The sequence below is a fragment of the Dendrobates tinctorius genome, unplaced genomic scaffold (genome assembly GCF_039654945.1).
Source record: "Dendrobates tinctorius isolate UK_male_01 unplaced genomic scaffold, ASM3965494v1 ptg000068l, whole genome shotgun sequence".
Lineage (NCBI taxonomy): Eukaryota > Metazoa > Chordata > Amphibia > Anura > Dendrobatidae > Dendrobates > Dendrobates tinctorius.
This window is the reverse complement of record NW_027361736.1, coordinates 2,275,870-2,297,536: the sequence shown is the minus strand read 5'-3', so window position 1 is coordinate 2,297,536 and position 21,667 is coordinate 2,275,870. Positions and strand designations below refer to the sequence as shown.

The window sequence follows — 21,667 nt, the reverse complement described above, 5'->3', positions numbered from 1 at the left end:
TTCATAGATGGTAAAAATAAAATAAAAAAAGGTCTGGGGAAAACGGCCCAGATAGAATCATAGAATCGTAGAGTTGGAAGGGACATCCTGGGCCATCTGGTCCAACCCCCTGCTCAAAGCAGGATTCGCTAAATCATCCCAGTCAGATGTCTGTCCAGCCTCTGTTTGAAGACTTCCATTGAAGAACTCACCACTTCTCGTGGCAGCCTGTTGCACTCATTGATGACTCTGTCAAAAAGTTTTTTCTAATATCTAATCTGTGTCTCCTCCCATTCAGTTTCATCCCATTGCTTCTAGTCTTTCCTTGTGCAAATGAGAATAAAGATGATCCTTCTACAATGTGACAGCCCTTTAGATATTTGTAGACAGCTATTAAGTCTCCTCTCAGTCTTCTCTTTTGCAAACTAAACATTCCCAAATCCTGCAACCTTTCCCTCACGGTGCGGGAGAGGATACGCGGAGACGATACTCAACACGTGCTCGCCCGTTGATGGTTTGGGGAGATCGGACCCTTTCAATAGGGTCCGTCGCCCCTGTCTCAGCTTCATGGGAAAACAGGAAAAAAAAAAAAGAAAAAGAAAAAGTCTGGAGCAAAACCAGACGTGTGTGCCTCCATGGACACTAAGCAAAAAACTGAGTTCCGCCCGCAATAGGGGCGAGGGTGTATACGACGGAGGAGAAGCTAACCTCTTTTTTTCACTTCGTGTCAGCCTCCTAGCGGCAGAAGCATACACCCACAGTATCTGTGCCCCCAATGAGGCGAAGGAGAAAATTCCTTTTCCCAATAAAGAATAAGGTTTATTGGACAACCCTAGGGGAGACAAAATTCCCATAAGCAAGAGAAGACAATATCTCTATAAAAAAGGCCAAATACATACCAGAGATGAGAACCGGCAGAAGATCTTTGACGGTGTTCATAGAATTTACCAGCATGATACGATGTTCTTGATGCGTGAGCTCTTGCTGACGTTCATCAATCATCTTCGCCATCTTTGTCATTCCTTGGGCAAGATACAACAGCGCTTAACCAAGTTAACTGTATGTAACATTTCAGATGGACTGGTTTTCCTTGTCAAAGCCTATTCTACGCAGGTCATTCTTTTGTGGCTGATCTGGCATAACCATAACTAACACCTCTACAATCCAAACAGCCCATACCTGCCAGTTCTCTGGAATGCACTAACCAGGACAGTCCGATTTAGTCCCAGTATCAAAAGTTTTAAGCATGCCGTAAAAAGACATCTTTCGGATGGTCCATCAGCCCACTAATATAAATATTCCCTGTTCTCCTTTCCCAACTTTTCCTCAGAATCTACACCTTCATCTGCTATTGAAATAAAACAATCAATTAACACTCTCCTCTTGTCCTGCTAAAGGCCTTACTGCCTACTTCCAGGACACCATAGGGTGGTTTTCCTCACAGCTTTATATGGGGATCGCTTTTCAGAGTTCGGGCAAGAAGTACACTCCGCATACGTTCTAGTTATACCAAGTCCTGTGGCAATGAACATATTACTATCCATTTTACCAAGGTTAGAGGGACAAAAAAATCAAAACAAAACTGATTTCCACTTACCTGGCCCCAAGTTTTTGGTGTAAGTGACCAGATCCTCCATGCTCTCCACAACCTCTGCCACCGTCAGATACTCCAGTATACCTTTGCACACTCTGATGATTTTCCTTACCTGAATAAAACAGTGCGGTGATTATTTTTCATCTCGTGTAACACCCAATTCAGAAATTTACATTTTACCTGGGAGGAGCTATGAATAAATATATTAGATAGTTGGTGTGTGAAGACAGAACACTTTACCAAATTAAACAGATAATCAGCATATAACAGTGGTCTCAGAAACAGCATAAATACACACACCACACAACAAAAATATAAAGTATGCCAGATAAGATGTACAAATTGTCTACCAACCATCTGTGGTCTATAGTAGCACCTCGCCTCCTGCTTGGAAATTAACAGGTGTTAGAAGCCTCTATCGAAGTCCCAATAAGGTTTGGTTCACACTACCTTTGTGGCAAAGATGCAGTGCTGATTCATTCAAAATGTATATGACAAGCGTCCCACACACCTCACTTACAGTTATTAGGTTCTTTAGAAGGACGTAGATCTGGGGATTTATTCTGACAGAATATAGGCTGAACTGGATGGACAAATGTCTTCTTTCGGCCTTGCTAACTATGTTACTATCTGACTTTTAGGCCGGTTTCACACATCCAGGTATTTCCGGTAGCGGAAAAACTGTCCATGTGTGTACTACGTGTGGCACACGTGTGCTGCATCAGTATCACACGGACGGCCATGGGAAAATGAGGTGCTGAGGTCACAGGCGTTCATGCCGGCAGCGAACACAGACTCAGTGACATCACCGCTAGTTACTGAGCCTGTGCGCGCTGCTTCCCATTCATTCCCCAGTAGTTTACAGACCGAGCGTTCGCATTAGCACCGCTCCGGTTGCAAACTGATTATCCCCAGATATGGATTGCACCGTGGGAATGACTATACATCAGACAGGTATTATATATTGTTGGTTTATTTATTTTTTTTTTACAGGAGATCGAGGGATTCAAGATGGGATTAGCAGTGTAGTAAAGATGGAAAAAAATTGTGGTGTATTGTTTCATTAAAAGACTTTATTCTTACTGTGTGTGTTTAATTAACCCATTACTTACTATAGGATTAGTAATGGATAGGGTGTCTTATTGACACTAAGCCAGGATTAACCTCACTTTACAATAGCAAGGTGACTTTAACCCCTTACTACTCCACTTGCCACTGCTACAGGGCAAGTGGGAAGAACCCGGCAAAGCTCCAGAATAGGCGCATCTAATAGATGCGTCTTTTCTGGGCAGCTGCGGGCTGCTGGTTTTAGGTTAGGGGGGGAAGGGGCCCATATTCATAGCCTGAGAATAGCAGCCCGCACCTGTTAGTTTTGCCGGTTTGGTTCAAAATATAAGGGGGACCCCACGTAGGTTTTTTTCCATTCATTCTTCGCTGCTCGCATTGTTCCCGGCAGAGCAGGGAGAATGACAGCCGTGTTCAGCACCACATGCAGGGGAACAACACTTACAGTAGTGCTACTTCCTCGGCGGCCATCCTTGCTCATGGTGGACAGTGTACACTGTTCTCAGTGTTTACGTGTGTTGCACGTGTTGCGGCCCGTGTGTCTGGGTCAAAATGGACATGTCTGCATGTTTTGCACATGGACACACGATCCGTGAAAACAAGCCGACATCTGCATAGACCCATTCATAGACCCAAACACATGAAAAAAAACACACCTAAAACTGCATTTTTGCAGCAGCTTCTTTCCTGCCAAGAAATCAGGTTTTGCTGCAGAAAAAAAAGCATCAAAAACGCCCTGTGTGAACTTACCCTAACTCGAAGGAGAAGGAGCAGTTTTGCTGTGAGGAATAAGGGAAAAATCCCAGTGACAAGATGTGGAAAGCTCCAAGAGACGTATCCAAAGCGACTTGCAGCTGTAACTGCAGCAAAAGGAGACTCTACAAAAGTACTGATTTTATGTGGGTGAATAGGTAGGACAAAATAACGGAAAACTTCAGTGTGCATATTTGTGGTTTGCTTATAAGCATGTGGTCATAAGGGTTACTACAACAAAGTGGGGTCAGACAATAGCAGCGTCTAGTGACACACCTGCGGTTGTTAGAAAGGATTCAAGATTCTATTAGCAGGTCTGGCTTTCTATGCTCTGGTGCTGCAAGGGTTAAACTGCTTAGTTGAACTCCTGGAGTTCTAGGTCTTGTTGTGTCAGCTGTTGTGAGTTTGGTACTTCTAGCTGGTATAAAAACCCTTTTCTTTGCTTCTGACCTTGCCAGTGATAGTTACCACTGCCTGGTTTGGAGTTGAAGGAGAGAGTTCAGTGTTTGGAGTACATGGTTGGATTGTTTTTCAGGAGATTGCTGCGTAGAGTTAGTTGTATGTTTATTCTTATCCTCTCCTATTTAGTTATTTCTTCCTGACTATTCTTCCCCTCTTCTACACTCTTGTTTTGTGAGTGTATTTGAATGATTGTAGTTTTCTTTTATCCATATCGGTTTACCCCTGTCTATTTGGTTAGGATTTGCCTATACACTTAAGCCTCACACCTCCTTGTGTGAGGACGGAACAGAAAAGGGTAAGATAGGAGAATAGCAAGGTACGAGACCCCAGCATCTTCACCATCCGGGGCAATCCAGGGGAAAGGGATAGCCTAGTGGCCCCTAGTTTGAGGGATAGGGTAGGTGCTCACAGTTCTTGTCACTAAGTGACATGCTCTTTACATGAACTGATGCAAACCATCAAAGGAGGCATGTGATTAACATCTAACGAAATGTGCGTTGGGGGGGGGGACATTGCAACAAGCAGCGCTTCATATAAGCATGTGTACTATCTGAATTCAAGTCTCTTCCCTCCAGCTTATTTGGGAAACTTAACCAATTAGCACTATTGTATAATAGGGCTTGTATTAGAATTATCTAGACACATTGATTATTGCAGCATGTGTATGCAAGTGTTTCCCTGCATCAGTGTTTAGCAGGCTCTGTTTGTTTAAAGCATATAGTGGTTTAAATTATAAAAAATAAAAAAACAACTATTTTTAACGGTCTATATACTCTGTGGGCTGTGGATGTCATCTGGCCTATGATCCAATTGATTGCATCATTTTAGGTATACAGAAAAATAGCGCGGTCCGTCATAAGTTTGTGAACTTCTGAAAATAAGGACACTGCTGAACAGAAGCCAGATGGAGTCTAGAGTAATTTTGCGGTCTCATGACAGTGAATGGAACGTGTCATCTGAAGTACAGTAGATCATGCAGAGATTTACATGGAAACCCAGATGTATGAGGGGAGTTCATTAATGATTTCCCCTGACCCACTTCTATTTATCACAGGACGCTGGAACGGACATGTGTACAGCCCCCGTCACACACAGTGATCTCGCTAGCGAGATCGCTGCTGAGTCACAAGTTTTGTCACGCAACAGCGAACTCACCAGTGAGATCGCTGTGTGTGACACTGACCAGCGACCGGCCCCCACTGCCATTATCGCTGATCATCCTGGAATAGCCAGGACATTTTTTTGATCGTTGGTCTCCCGCTGGTCAGCACGCATCGCTGCGTGTGACAGGCGGGAGACCAGCGATCAGCGCGATGGTAACTAAGGTAAATGCAGGGTTTCTAAGCACCAGGCGGTGCTTAGAAACCCGATGTGTACCTTAGTTACCAGCGCGCTGATGCAGGGAGCTGGTAACCAAGGTACACATCGGGTTTCTAAGTGACGCACGCCCCTTAGAAACCCGATGTGTACCTTAGTTACCAGCTCCCTGCATCAGCGCGCTGGTATCTAAAGTACACAGCGACGCCGCGCGCTCGGTGTCGCTAGTGCTGATCGCTGGTGAAGCTGTCTGTTTGATAGCTCACCAGCGATCATGTAGCGACTCACCAGCGATCCTGACAAGTTGATTTCGCTGTTGGGATCGCTGGTGAGTCGCTATGTGTGACGGGGCCCTAATGATGCAAGTCTCTATAGGTTACGTGTCAATTTGCAACTCAGAACTGATAATGGTATTGATTTTACAAGCTGAAGTGGTGTGAGGTTTGATAATGGACCTAGTGGAATACAGAGTAGTCATTAAATTCCTTTACTTGAAAGGCCGTACACCAAAGGAGAGGTTCAATGAGATGAAAGAGGTTTATGGTGATGATTCCCCATCATATGATGAAGTCAAGAACTGGCATAGTCAATTCAAATGTGGTCGGACTTCGGTGCAAACAGCTCCAGTTCCAGGGAGACCTCACTCGGCTATTGATGAACACACCATTCAGCAAGTGGAGGTCGCCATTTTGGAAAATCGCTGCATAACCATTCGCCACCTATCCCAAAATGTCAAGATTAATGTGAGGTCCGTGGAAATAAAATCATCCAAGATAATATTCATATGCTTAAGGTATCTACTCGCTGGGTTCCTCGGCTGCTCACACCTTTCCAGAAGCAGGAATGAGTCGAATGCTCTCAGACTCTATTGACGATGTGCCAGGGAAACCAGGAGGACTTTTTCAACAACTGATCACACAGAATGAAAGCTGGGTCCATCACTATGATCATGAGACTAAAGTCTAGTCGATGTAATGGAAGCATCATGAAGCAAACCTTGGCAGGCAAGGTCATGCTCACAGTATTTTGGGACCAGCACGGAGTAGTATTGATGGATTTCCTAGCAAAGGGTACCATGATCACTGGGGCCTACTATGCTTCACTGCTGTGGAAATTGCGGGATCCCATCAAAACCAAGAGACGTGGCACGCTCACCAAAAGTGTCCACCTTCTGCAAGTTCACAACTATCACGTTGCCCAAATGGAAGCATGCTCCTGTGGCTTTAAAATTCTACCGTATCCCCCTTATTCACCCGACCTTGCACCATTGGACTGCTATGTCTTTCCAACAATTAAGTTATTTTTGAAGGGCAAGCATTTTCCAGATGATGAGAGTCTGATTTCTGAAGTCACAACGTGGCTTTTGGAGCAGCCAGTTGACTTCTATATGTGAGGTGTTTACAGTTGCTTAAAGAAATGGGAGAAGTTTGTGTCCCTAGGAGGCGCCTATTTTGAGAAGGACTAATAACTGTGCTAAGGTTCATTGCTCTCAGTCCACAGAGAGAGGGTCAGGGGAAATGTTTAATGAACACCCCTCATAAATGCTCAGCATAAATCGCAGGATAAATGTGATCCCAACCGTTATGTGAAAGGTTCGCAATAAAAGCTTCAAATCGATCCACTATAAAAGCAAGTCCCCAATCAAGTCCGTTATCTGTTAACAGACATTTAGGGGGCTTCCACGTTACTGGTAGTACAAAGGCTCTGTTCTGTCATCTCAGGGGTTCTGCCAATGTAACATGGCACCCTCAAACCATTCCAGAAAAATCTGAATTCCAATATGGAGTTTCTTCCCTTGTAAGTTTTGCATTGTGCCTGAAAAATAGTTTTTGACCTACCTTCCGAACAAAAATTATATATCTCTGAAATGATGCAGATGTAAAGTAGACATATAATAAATGTTATTTATCAACCATTGTGTGTGACAAACAAGTGCTTCTCACTAAATAAGAATATCATCAAAAAATTGTCACGACTGCGGCCGGAGACGCGGCCCAGCAGGCGCCTTCACGCCGATGGCGAGGGGCGAGAATCCCCCGGGGACGCAATATGGACCCTCTATACCACAGAGGGGGACCCGAGCCTACCCAAACTAGGGAAGGGCAGCGACCAGGATACTGTGGCAGCTGAGCAGGAGGACAAAGAAGACACGTAGGACTAGATAACACCGCACAACTTCAGGTATCAAAAATGTAAAGCTTACTAAAGTCACAGTACCTAGACGAAACAGGGCTATGCCAGGTTCCCGATTCCACACCTCGCAGAAGGGCACCACCCAGTGGACCCCAAGGCACCAACAGATCACCAAGGCACACATAGGCGGGACATCGGGACACAGGCAGGACATAAGGATACATAAGGACATCAGGACATCAGGCTAGACCTCAGCCAGGACATCAGGCTAGACCTCAGCCTGGGCATCAGGACACACAAGGTCATCAGGACACACAAGGTCATCAGGACACACAAGGTCATCAGGACACACAAGGTCATCAGGACACACAAGGTCATCAGGACACCAGGATCACCCACAGGACAACCGAGTCACCGGCAGACAATCAGACAGGAGTCGTTTGGTTCCGGACATCCAACACGACCTAGGCACCACTGCAGTAATCAAGCTCCAGGCATAGGACCTAGGAAGGAACTCAAGCGTGCTTCTGCAAGCCTAGACACACGTGGAAAGTCATGCACCAGCTGCAAATGACCTCGCAACCTGCGGACAGCTTCCACAGCGGCAACCAGTCCCTGGTTGCACATGCGGATGATCAAGCAGCAGAGCAAAGACCTAACAACACATGTGCAGCTACGCAGCAGAGCAGGGAACTGAGCAGGCTCCATACAGGTAACAGCCAGCAGTATCCCAGCTCAATTAGGGGGAAGGGAGTAAGGGGTTAAAGCAAACATGCACTGTCACGCCAACAAGCAGATACAGACAGAACGGCGTGACAAAAGTGAATTTCAGTTCTTCAATATAAAAAGTGAAACATTATATATAGAGTCATTACAGAGTCATCTATTTCAAGTGTTTATTTCTTCTAAATGTTGATGATTATGGCTTACAGCCAGTGAAAACCCTAAAGACATTATCTCATTAAATTAGAATAATTACCAAAAAAAAAACAACACAACACACACCTACAAAGTATTCATAAGCATTTAAAAAGGTCTCTTAGTCTGTTTCAGTACCTCCACAATCATGGGGAAGACTGCTGACTTGACAGATGTCCAGAAGGCAGTAATTCCCAAACCCAATAAGGAGGGCAAGTCACAAAAGGTCACTGCTAAAGAACCTGGCTGTTCACAGAGTTCTGTATCCAAGCATATTAGTGGAAAGTTGAGTGGAAGGAAAAAGTGTGGTAGAAAAAGGTGCACAAGCAACCAGAATAACTGAAGCCTTGAAAGGATTAGTAAGAAAAGGTCATTAGAAAATTTGGGGGAGATTCACAAGGAGCGGACTGCTACTGCAGTCATTGCTTCAAGAGCCACCATACAAAGACGTATCCAGGACATGGGCTACAAGTGTCGCATTCCTTGTGTCAAGCCACTCATGACCAATAGACAACGCCAGAAGCATCTTACTTGGGCCAAGTAGAAAAAGAACTAGCCTGTTGCTCAGTGTTCAAGGTGTTGTTTTCAGATGAAAGTAAATTTTGAATTTCATTTGGAAATCAAGGACCCAGAGTCTGGAGGAAGAGTGGAGAGGCACACAATCCAAGCTGCTTGAGGTTCTAGTGTGAAGTTTCCACAATCAGTGATGGTTTGGGGAGCCATGTCATCTGCTAGTATAGGTCCCCCGTGTTTTATCAAGGCCAAAGTCAGCACAGCCGTCTTCATGCTTCCCTTTCCCGTCAAGCTTTTCGGATGGAAATTTCATTCTCCAGCAGGACTTGGCACCTGTCCACACTGCCAAAAGTACCAATACCTGGTTTAAAAACAACAGTACCACTGTGCTTGATTGGCCAGCAAACTTGCCTGGCCTGACCTTAACCCATAGAGAATTTATGGGGCATTGTCCAGAAAAAGATGAGACACAACAGAACCAACAATGCAGATGAGCTGAAGGCTGCTATCAAAGCAACCTGGGCTTCCATAACCCCTCAGCAGTGCCACAGGCTGATCGCCTCAATGACAACGCTGCATTTATGCAGGAAATTGATGCAAAAGGAGCACAGACCAAGTATTGAGTGGAATTACTGAACATACATTTCAGTAGGCCAACATTTAAATCATTAAAATCATTTTTCAAGCTGGTGTTATAAAGTATTCTAATTTACTGACATACTGACTTTTGGGTTTTCATTTGCTGTAAGCCATAATTATCAACATTAACAGAAATAAAACACTTGAAATAGATCACTCTGTTTGTAATGACTCTATAATATACGAGTTTCACTTTTTGTATCGAATAACTGAAATAAATTAACTTTTTGATGATATTATAATTTTGTGAGAAGCACTTGTAACTCTCTGGTTTAAGGGCACAAGAATTAAAAGTTTGAACATTGCTGAATTTTCAAAATCTTTGCCAAATTTTCCCAAATGAATGCAAGTCATATTGAACAAATTTAATACTATCATGAAGAAGTAAAATATGTCACAAAAAAACAATGTCAGAATCAGTGGAATCCATTGAAGCATTCCAGATTTATTACCAGATAAAGTGACACTGGTCACAATTGTAAAATTTGGCTTGGTCATGAAGGTGAAAATAGGCCCGGGGATGAAGAAGTTAAAAAAAAAGGAATTAAACTTTATTTCCCTGTAACTGGAGCTACTATATCAGCTCTGGGGGCAGGAAAATTGTTTTCCTCCGGCTGCATAGCAGAACAGACTGGGTCTCCTAAAACCCAGCAGCCCATGCCTTTTTCCTACACCCAGAAGATAGATCTTATTATATACACAGAACTTGTTTAGAGATGAGTATACAGCAATCTGGAAAGCAGAGACAATAAGTGAAGAGTAAGACGGCCGTATGACTAGGATGAGGATCGCAAAGATATGATTGTACTGGCTCGATGGCTCTTTTGACACAAGAGTGACAGCATGTATTTCTATGCAGCCATCATGCTGGGGTCAGGAGAATCAGCTGTCAGCCAGTCTGAGCATTGAATTGCAATCCTCATCTGACTCACACAGGCACTTGACTCTTCCCTATTAGGCACCACCTGACTCCCAAAAGATGAAGCAGAGACTGACAGCTGTTTACGGGCTCCATTTTTGTGGTACATACTTTAGTTTCTAATGGTCCCATTTTGTGGTGGGTTTGGTCTTTTGATTGCCTTTACTCAATTTCTTCCTTACAGGCTTCCATAGATGAATATGGAAAGGAGCCACTCCCTTGGATGGGTCCTTCCCTGGAGGAAGATCTGGCTAGTCCCGTGTTTGAGACTCTTAAATGAGGCTCCACGGACTTTATTTGCATAGTCGTATTTCCCAGGGAGCAATGCACCTAGGATTTCACTGATTGAGCGCCTTTGCCGGCTGCCACAGTGTTTTCTTTGACTGGTCTCCCTGAGGTCAGTGATTGTTTCGTGATGTTGGTCTACTAGGCATTGCTCCCACCTAGCCAGAATCCTACTCCACACTGATGAGGGGCAACACCCCGAAACAGCTGTCTGTGGCTACCTGGCCTTGGTATTTCCCTTGTCATATCTGTAAACTCGTAAAGAGCTGGATATTGACTTAAAGGGCCACTTAATATGGTGGTAATGGTGGTTTCCGAAAGGAGCCACTCCTTGGCTGGGTCCTTCCCTGGAGGAAGATCTGGCTAGTCCCGTGTTTGAGACTCTTAAATGAGGCTCCACGGACTTTATTTGCATATTCGTATTTCCCAGGGAGCAATGCACCTAGGATTTCACTGATGGAGCGCCTTTGCCGACTGCCGCAGTGTTTTCTTTGACTGGTCTCATTGAGGTCAGTGATTGTTTCATGATGTTAGTCTACTAGGCATTGCTCCCACCTAGCCAGAATCCTACTCCACACTGATGAGGGGCAACACCCCGAAACAGCTGTCTGTGGATGGATACCTGGCCTTGGTATTTCCCTTGTCATATCTGTAAACTCGTAAAAAGCCGGATATTGACTTAAAGGGCCACTTAATATGGTGGTAATGGTGGTTTCCGAAAGGAGCCACTCCTTGGCTGGGTCCTTCCCTGGAGGAAGATCTGGCTAGTCCCGTGTTTGAGACTCTTAAATGAGGCTCCACGGACTTTATTTGCATATTCGTATTTACCAGGGAGCAATGCACCTAGGATTTCACTGATTGAGCGCCTTTGCCGGCTGCCGCAGTGTTTTCTTTGACTGGTCTTCCTGAGGTCAGTGATTGTTTCGTGATGTAGGCTTCCATAGATGGCAGACACGGAGGTCATGGTATCCACTCAGCACACAGTGAGTGCTCTCCAATCTGTAAACCATCTACATGCTGCTGTGAGTAGCGAAAATGGCGTCTGGAGAGTTAAGCGTCCATCATCGATGCTAGCACACATCTTGTGCTTCTTTGCCATTTTCAGAGTAATTCATTGTAAGACCAAAAATATAATATAAATTGCATTTTTAAATGCATATTGCTGTACAACGACTGCAAAAAACAATGGCGTGTAAAAATATATAAATGTGAAAATATGGAAAAACATAGCAAACAAGTACCATGACACCAAAACACGCAGTACCTACCTCGGCTTCATCGAATGTCAACAGCAAGTCTGAAGTGCCAGATAGAATCCCTCTGGACCCATCTATGAGATAATCACGAGCTGGGACAGAGTACGGGTCAGCATGGAGCATTTGAGCAGCTTGGACGAGTTTTGCACAAGCATTTTCTACTCTACAAGAAAAAAAAAAATGTACTTAGAATACAATTCTGAAGTCACAAGACCTAAATTGCAATGAGCATTATCATAGCTTCATGTTTGATTTAATTTTTTTTTTTTAAATCACAAAATACATAGTTTGCTCCCACAAGTGTGAAAGTACACAATCATTCTGAATGAGTTATAGGCTATGTGCACACGATGCGTTTTTACTGCTTTTTTTTACGCGCGTAAATGCTACAAAACCACAATGGAATACTAAAGCAAGGTAATTCAATGACAATCCTGAAGTGTTGTACACATGATCCGTAAATTTGTCTGTATTTGCAGCATTTTGTTTTCTGCATGTCAATTCTTTTTGCATTTCTGAAGCATTTTTGACTCATTGACTTCAATTGAGTCAGTCAAATCTGCAGTAAAAACGCAGGTGTAGAAAGGTTTGCAGATTTGCTGCAGATGTGTTGCCAAAAATGCTGCGAATTGTAAAAGGAAATGATGTCTAAGGAGGAAGGGCGCGTTGGCAGAAAATGTGTGCGGGTGTTTGTGCCCATACGACGAACAGCCCATAGTGATTGTACTTAGGCATCGTCTGATGGGACTACTACTCCCAACCGGATATGTCTGCTGTCACATATAAATACTGATGGAAGAATAGTCTCATAATCTGGTGCTGTGTTCAATTATTTAAAAAAACAAAAAAACAAAATGAAAACATTTACATAATTACACACATTCACATACAAAATACTCACAGAACACTTAATCCCCGATGCACGTGTCTCTTGCAAGCAATCAAAAATAATAAACCGACATACTCTCAACTTTCCGCCGTAGTCCATTTAAGGCCGGGGTCACACTTGCAAGAAACTTGCACGAGTCTCGCATCTCAATACCCGGCACTGCCGCTGGCACTCGAGCCGGAGCGCTCAGCTGCATAGAAATACATGCAGCCAGACACTCCGGTCCCGAGTGCCGGCATCAGTGTCGGGTATTGAAACAAGAGACTCGTGCGAGTTTCTAACAAGTGTAACCCCAGCCTAACACAGGGTGTCCCACGGCGATCTCACCCGGCCACCGGCGATACACTGCGGGAGCGATTACCTCCTGTCAGTGTATCACTTGGCTGCCGTGAGTTCACCAGCTCCGATGCTCTCACTTATGGCACCGCTGTGTGGGACAATTTTCACACAGCAGTAGAGCAGTGAAAGCACCAAAGCTGATGAACTCTGTTGAACTCTCACGGCAGCTCAGTGATACACTGCGGGCGCGATTACCTCCTGTCAGTGTATCACTGGAGGCCGGGTAGAGTCTCTCGATGTGACTGTTCTACACGTGAGATAGCCGTGGGACACTCAGTATTAAACGGACTACGTCGGACAGGATAGAATTATATGTTGGTTTATTATTTTTTGATTGTTTGCAGGAGATGAGGGCGTCGGGGATTAGGCGTTTAGCAAGTATGGTAAATTAAAATTCAATAAAGGATTCTGTGATTATTTCAAATAAAAGACTTTATTCTAGGCGTCTGTTTTTATACAATATCACTATGGGGTTAGTAATGGATAAGTGTTTTATAGACACCTGTGACGCTAATCACTTCTCACGGCCAAGCCATTAATCGGAGTGGTCAAGGAGTCCAAGGTCAGAAGCCAGGAAGGTACGTCAAAAACAGAAGGGAGAGACAAAAGCTTAGTCAGATAACAATCCGAGGTCAGAGTACCGGGAGGTTAACAGATCAGAACTGAATGGGTTAAAACAGGCAGATGGTCAGAATGAAGTCCAAGGTCAGGCAACAGATCAAGCAAACAGAACACAAGGCACAGGAGAGCACAGAACACAAACCTCACAAGATGAATGTACATCTGGCAGTGGTCTGGGAGAAGCTGCTCAGTTAAGTAGGCACTGCAATTACCCGGGATAGTGAACACCTGAGACAGTCGACGCCTCCCAGTCACAGATTGGCTAGTTAAGCTGTCAATCAACACACTGACAGCTCAGCATGCCCCTGTACCAGATAGGATGGCCACACTGTCCATCAAAGTACTGACAGTTTCAGCACACCCCTATACCGGATTGGACAGCCGAGCTCTCAGTAACTGCATCCCAGCCACCCTCAGGGGTGGAATCGTGACACGTTTCTCCATCACTAACATGTGTGTTTGATGTCACCCAACAATACAAAGGTGACATCAACCCCACAAATATGAACCCCTCTTGCCACCACTACAGGGCAAGTGGGAAGAGAGGGGTTAAGTGCCAAAACTGGCGCATCTTTAAGATGCGCCATTTTGGGGGCGGTTGAGAGCTGATGTTTTTAGTCTGGGAGGGGCCAATATCCATGGACCCGTCTCAGGCTATTAATATCAGCAGTTGCCATTTTACTTGGGTCTGCTGTACCCTGTTAGTGCATTTGTATTGAGGCCTAGTTAGACAGGTAAGCATCCCTGCCTGTTTTTTGTTTTTTTTTTTGAATATTGAATTTTTTCCTCTTTGTGTGGTTTTTATGTTAGAGTAGGACTGGCAAGTGTAAGGACCCTCGACACGGGTTGCCAGCTTATGCATTATGGCCAGAATATCAACCAATACCTTACATATATTGATATCTTTTTGTGCACTTTATATATTAATATCAGCCTGCAGCTGGCTGCCAAGCCTATGCTGGTTCAATTTTATAGGGGGACCCCATGTCAATTTTTTTCTTGGGTTCCCCTATAAACTAGCCAGTAAAGGCTAGGTAAACAGCTGTGAGCTGATATTACTAGCCTGGCTATTGGCTCCTTCCCAGAATATTAACATCAGCCCTCAGCTGCTGGTTATGAAAATTATGCAACAGCCCGCACAATTTTTTTTTTTTTTTAAATAAAACAGATATTGCGTTTCACGCAGATTTCTGACAGATGCTGTGCATTTAATATATAATATCTAATAATTGTGTCAACAGTTGTAGCCTTCTTACCAAGCTGCTTGCCTATTGTCCTGTAATCCATCCCAGCCTTGTGCAGGTCTACAATTTTGTCCCTGGTGCTCTTACACAGTGTCACGTCGCCGTCAGACTCGGGGCCCGCTGTTCCGCCCTCAGCCACTAGGAGGCGACGGACTGTCACGCCGCCCTCGGGCTCGGAGCCTGCTGTCCAGGCCTCGGCCACCAGGAGACGCCGGACTGACATGTCGTCGTCGATCTCGGGGCCTGCTGTTCCGCCCTCAACCACTAGGAGGCGCCGTGGCTCGCGCCTGAGTGAGGGTGGCAACAATGAAAGGGCTTCTGCGCAGGCGTCTACTGGACGCAGACTCCGTTCCTCTGTCAGTCATGATGGGGCTGGTGTATCATCATCAGGTCTGGTCCTGGGGGCGGTCCTGATGACATCACCAGCCCAGGAGCCTGTGAGGGACGACCTGATCCTCAAATACCTTGGGACTGGGCTTGCAAGCCGCCGGATATATTCTTGGTTCCCCTACGTGTTACTTGTGATTGCCTATCGTTAACTCCGACCTCAGCCTGAACTTCTGACTACTCTGTTGCCTGCCGTTTTTGTACCTTGCATTTCTCCTGATTACTGACGCTGACCTTGGCCTGGATTCCTGACCCCTCTATTGCCTGACGATTTTGTACTTCTGCTATTCTCCCGGTTTTTGACTTTGGCCTGGATATTCTGACTCTGCTACTGCCTAACGATTCTGTACCTCTGCTGCCCTCCTGGTTTTTTACTCTGACCTTGGCCTGAATTTGACTCTGCTATTGTCTGCCGTTTCTTGTACTTCTGCTGTCCGCTCGGTTAAGACTCTGATTCCCGACTACACTTTTGGTCCCGTTTTTATTCCTCTCTGACGACCGTCCTGCTCTGGTCACTGTTCATATTCAGACAGCGCCTCCTGGGCTCTGCTGTAAATCCAGATCCCTGTATAGGGGTAAAGGGTATCAGTGTTTCTCGGGGTGTTGTCTGGCTGCAGCCCAGAACCGCAGACGGACGTTACATTATATCCGGCCCAACAAAATAAAACTGCTTTTTGTATATACTCCTAACATATATAAAAGCTTCCCTGAACTTTTTTTTTCTTTCTCCTGACTGAGCTGATTGTTGGCCTGAACACCTGTTGCACTGCACTGCTTGGAAGATCACTCTCATTCTCCTGCACAAGCATGCTGCAGTCTGGAATCTTCAGGGAGAGAGCTATACGTCAGAGATCCATGCTCCTGGGACGTCGCCCTCTGGGCAACCACTCTGGCTACGGTTGTCCAGAGGCTCAGGTATTGCCCGCAGATGCGGCAAAAGTTTTATTACCTATCTCAGTTTTATTTGGTCAGAAAACTCTCTGTTTAAATGCGTATGTGGATAGTGGGTCTGAAGGCAATTTTATGGATTCTATGACTGCTAGGGATCTGGGTGTACCATTACTAAAACTTAATATTCCAATTAAAACCACGGCTATTAATGGCACATCCATTATTCAGGAGGGGGTTAAATTTGTTACTGCTAAGATAACTATGTCAGTAGGAGCACTACATACTGAGCTTATTTCCTTTTTTGTGTTGGACAATCTGTCTTCTGCAGTCATTTTGGGAATGCCGTGGCTACGTCAACATAACCCTGTCATTGACTGGCACCTGGGTGATGTGGTGCGCTGGAGTTCGCAATGCCAGGATAATTGCATCTCTGTAGCAGTAAATCAAACCAAGCTAAAAAAACACCCCTTCATACCGTTTGCTTTCAGGGATTATGGAGATGTCTTTTCCGTTATAGAGTCTGAGAAACTACCGCCCCACAGAGAGTATGATTGTCCTATAAACCTAATTCCAGATGCCCGTCTTCCAAAAGGGAGAATATTTAATCTCTCTGGTCCAGAGCGTCAGGCCATGAATGAGTACATAGCGGATAGCTTAAGAAAGGGGTTCATTAGACCATCTATTTCACCAGTTGGAGCTGGGTTCTTCTTTGTAGAGAAGAAAGATGGTGGTCTCAGACCCTGCATTGACTACCGGGAATTAAACGCAATCACTATAAAGAACCAGTACCCGCTTCCACTCATCCCTGATCTTTTTAATCAGCTAATTGGAGCCCGTTGGTTTACTAAACTTGACCTCCGGGGGGCATACAATTTAATCCGCATAAGAGACGGCGATGAGTGGAAGACAGCGTTTAATACACCTCTTGGTCACTTTGAGTACCTAGTAATGCCTTTCGGACTCAGCAATGCTCCGGCAGTGTTTCAGCACTTTGTTAACGATATTTTCAGGGACATCTGTGGTGTGTATGTCGTTGTGTACTTGGATGATATTTTGATTTACTCCACTGACCCTGTGACGCATGCTCAACACGTCCGTTCAGTACTGCAGAGACTACGGGAGAACTCCTTGTTTGCTAAGTTGGAGAAATGTGTCTTTTTCGCAGAGGAGGTACAATTTTTGGGGTACATGGTCTCAGGCAGGGGGTTCCGCATGGATCCTGCCAAGATCCAACCTATTAAGGAGTGGGTGCAACCCAAATCGCTGAAAGCATTGCAGCGATTTTTGGGATTTGCCAATTACTACCGTAAGTTTATCAAGAGTTTTTCTGAGATTGCCAAGCCACTCACGGATCTAACCCGAAAGGGGGCGGACGTGACCAACTGGAATCCCGAGGCCATTCAAGCATTTTCTACGTTAAAGAATGCTTTGTGGCCAACCCGGTTTTAGTACAACCTGACTTAGATCGCCCATTTATTGTGGAGGTGGATGCCTCCGAAGTCGGAGTGGGAGCAGTGCTATCGCAAGGCACTGCAGCCCTCACTCAGCTGCGCCCATGTGCTTTTTTTTCCCCGAAAGTTCTCTGCCACAGAGAAGAACTATGATATTGGGAATCGGGAATTACTAGCAATCAAATGGGCCTTCGAGGAATGGCGTCACTTTCTCGAAGGCGCCAAACACAAGGTCACCGTCATTACAGACCACAAAAACCTGACCTACCTGGAGTCAGCTAAAAGACTGAATTCCAGGCAGGCCAGGTGGGCCTTGTTCTTTTCAAGGTTCGATTTTTTAATCACCTTTCGCCCTGGCACGAAAAATGTGAGGGCCGATGCCCTCTCTCGCAGTTTTTGCCCCACACAAGCCGAAGACTGTGAACCCGTTCCCATATTAGCCAATGGGATCGTCGTGTCGGCAGTTTCCTTGGACCTTCTGGAGGAGATCCGTAGGTCTCCAGAACGAGCTCCTGACACTACACCCCCCAAAAAATTGTTTGTTCCGAATTCCTTTCGCCTTCAAGTTCTTAAAGAGTCACATGACTCTGTTCTGGCAGGTCATCCTGGGCTCAACAATACCACCAGGTTGGTAACTAGGAACTTTTGGTGGCCAACGGTGGTCAAGGACTGTAAGAACTATGTTTCAGCATGTGAAGTCTGTGCCCGCGCCAAATCCACCCATAATCGCCCTGCTGGCTGGCTTCAGTCCTTGCCCACCCCTGAGAGTCCATGGACCCACATCTCCATGGACTTCATCACAGACCTGCCGACCTCAGATGGGAAAACATGTATCTGGGTGGTGGTAGACAGGTTCAGCAAACAGTGCCATTTTATTCCCCTGTGTGGCTTGCCTAACTCCGAAACCTTGAGCAAATTGTTCCTTGTGCACATTGTACGTCTTCATGGTGTTCCGTCAAATATTGTGTCCGACAGAGGTACCCAGTTCGTCTCAAAATTCTGGAGGGCGTTCTGTAAACGCATCGGTGTTGAGTTATCCTTCTCCTCGGCCTACCACCCCGAAACAAATGGGCAAACCGAACGTGCTAATCAAGCTCTGGAGCAATACCTCCGTTGTTACGTGTCAGGACACCAGTCCGACTGGGTAGAACATCTGCCATTGGCTGAGTTTGCCTTAAATAATCGCTACCAGGACTCCATTAAAACTACCCCTTTTTTTTGCAACCTTGGATTGCATCCGCGCTTTGGGTCGTTCTCGGCTAGGATGTCGGAGCTCCCTGGGGTAGAGAAAAACATACATCGCTTGAAAACAATATGGTCTGAAGTAAATACGAATTTGAAAGGGGCTCAAGTTAGACAGGCTTCAGCTGCAAACAAACGACGGTCCAAGGGGCCACACTTGGGGGTTGGGGACAAGGTTTGGCTTTCGACTAAAAACATCAAACTGAAAGTACCGTCTGCCAAACTGGGTCCCAGATTTATCGGCCCATATGAAATTATAGAAGTGGTTAATCCGGTAGCCTTCCGTTTGAAACTTCCGCAGTCATTTAAATTACCTAACGTGTTCCACAAGTCTCTCCTCAAACTGTATCGCTCCCCAATTCACCCTGTCCAGTCCCCTCCTCCTCCTGTTTCGGTCGGAGGGTCCTTGGAGTATGAAGTCCAGGGTATCCTTGACTCCCGCCTTGTGAGAGACTCCATACAGTATCTTATACACTGGAAGGGCTACGGCCCGGAGGAGAGGTCCTGGGTCCCCGCAAGGAACATCCATGCCAAGGCATTAATTAGGAGGTTTCATCTCCTTCACCCTGACAAACCGGGTTTTGAGGGTCCGGAGGCCCCTCCTGGAGAGGGGGGTACTGTCACGTCGCCGTCAGACTCGGGGCCCGCTGTTCCGCCCTCAGCCACTAGGAGGCGACGGACTGTCACGCCGCCCTCGGGCTCGGAGCCTGCTGTCCAGGCCTCGGCCACCAGGAGACGCCGGACTGACATGTCGTCGATCTCGGGGCCTGCTGTTCCGCCCTCAACCACTAGGAGGCGCCGTGGCTCGCGCCTGAGTGAGGGCGGCAACAATGAAAGGGCTTCTGTGCAGGCGTCTACTGGACGCAGACTCCGTTCCTCTGTCAGTCATGATGGGGCTGGTGTATCATCATCAGGTCTGGTCCTGGGGGCGGTCCTGGTGACATCACCAGCCCAGGAGCCTGTGAGGGACGACCTGATCCCTCAAATACCTTGGGACTGGGCTTGCAAGCCGCCGGATATATTCTTGGTTCCCCTACGTGTTACTTGTGATTGCCTATCGTTAACTCCGACCTCAGCCTGAACTTCTGACTACTCTGTTGCCTGCCGTTTTTGTACCTTGCATTTCTCCTGATTACTGACGCTGACCTTGGCCTGGATTCCTGACCCCTCTATTGCCTGACGATTTTGTACTTCTGCTATTCTCCCGGTTTTTGACTTTGGCCTGGATATTCTGACTCTGCTACTGCCTAACGATTCTGTACCTCTGCTGCCCTCCTGGTTTTTGACTCTGACCTTGGCCTGAATTTGACTCTGCTATTGTCTGCCGTTTCTTGTACTTCTGCTGTCCGCTCGGTTAAGACTCTGATTCCCGACTACACTTTTGGTCCCGTTTTTATTCCTCTCTGACGACCGTCCTGCTCTGGTCACTGTTCATATTCAGACAGCGCCTCCTGGGCTCTGCTGTAAATCCAGATCCCTGTATAGGGGTAAAGGGTATCAGTGTTTCTCGGGGTGTTGTCTGGCTGCAGCCCAGAACCGCAGACGGACGTTACACACAGCTCTTTGGTCTTGACCATGGTGGAGAGATTGGAGTGTGATTGATTGAGAGTGTGGACAGGTGTCTTTTATATAGGTAATGAGTTCAAATAGGTGCAATACAGGTAATTAGTGCAGAGTAGGTGGGCTTTGTAAAGAGAAACTAACAGGTATGTGAAAGCCAGAATTCTTGCTGGTTAGCTAATCAAATACTTAGTTCATGCAATAATATGCAATTTATGTAAAAACCAAAAAATTTTTTACATTTTCTGTTTTTATTTTTAGATTCTGTCTCTCACAGCTGAAGCTGGCCTACGATAAAAATTACAGACCTCTCCATTTTTTGTAAGTGGGAAAACTTGCAAAGTCAGCAGTGTATCAAATATTTTCCCCACTCTATATAGGACTGGGCAAGGTTAGAGAAGTGGCTTAATGAGAGGAGAAAAAAAAAAAAGTGACCCCTACACAGTATGTCGTCCTCGCTGCTGCCCACATACACAGTAGGACACATCCGAAGTCCATTACTACTCGCCCCCATCCGCCAAGAGAGTCATGAGTAAGGAGAGATGAGGTCTAAAATATGTCAGGCAGACAATATACACAGGCTCTATGAGGATTTTAATAAGGTTTAAATAAGTTGGATGCATTTTATGAAGGGCTTTCTGGATGCTGAATTCTGTGGTGGGCATCAGGAAAACAGTCGCCCGAAATACACAGAATGATGTCTCCCCCAGTTTTAACAAGCACAGTATGAAATTCCCACACAAGGATGACCTAAAAAAGTGACATAATTTTAAGGTCCCTGCAGAAACTTCAGTCTTTACCCAGGCAGAGTTGTGGAGCAGGAATTTCATGGTTCCTTGCTCCACCATAATGTTTAACTCTGTGTCCGGTAGACACGGTTACAATAAAGGTTTGGAGATAACCCTGATTTCTCAGAATGGTGGGACTGTACCCCCCCCCCCAAACACAGGACTGTCCTGTATAAATTTGCCTAAACAATACTAGACTGATGATGTAGTTGCACCACCAAAGCAAACTCTCTGCAGATTATGGGAGATTTCCAGTCCAAAGCCTACGGAACTGTAATTGTTGCTCTGGGCTGTAATACACATTACAATAATGTATCTATACATTACATGTTTTAGTATTATATTTGGATTTTTCTGACATCAAACTGAAGTGAACACATTTACACTAACCTCAAGAAAGCAAAAAAAAAAATAGCCACATA

The 21,667-nt window shown here is 45.6% G+C and overlaps 1 protein-coding gene across 3 annotated transcripts in view; it reads right to left on the bottom strand.

Moving 5' to 3' along the window:
- Positions 1–21,667, bottom strand: part of VCL (vinculin) — a 272,569-nt gene that overhangs the window by 106,042 nt on the left and 144,860 nt on the right. For all 3 annotated transcript variants that reach the window (XM_073581038.1, XM_073581039.1, XM_073581037.1), the window contains exons 3-5: positions 11,846–11,996; positions 1,577–1,685; positions 879–1,001 (exon numbers count right to left, since the gene is read on the bottom strand). In XM_073581038.1, coding sequence (XP_073437139.1) covers positions 879–1,001; positions 1,577–1,685; positions 11,846–11,996 — 383 coding nt within the window. The remainder of the gene's footprint in view (positions 1–878; positions 1,002–1,576; positions 1,686–11,845; positions 11,997–21,667) is intronic.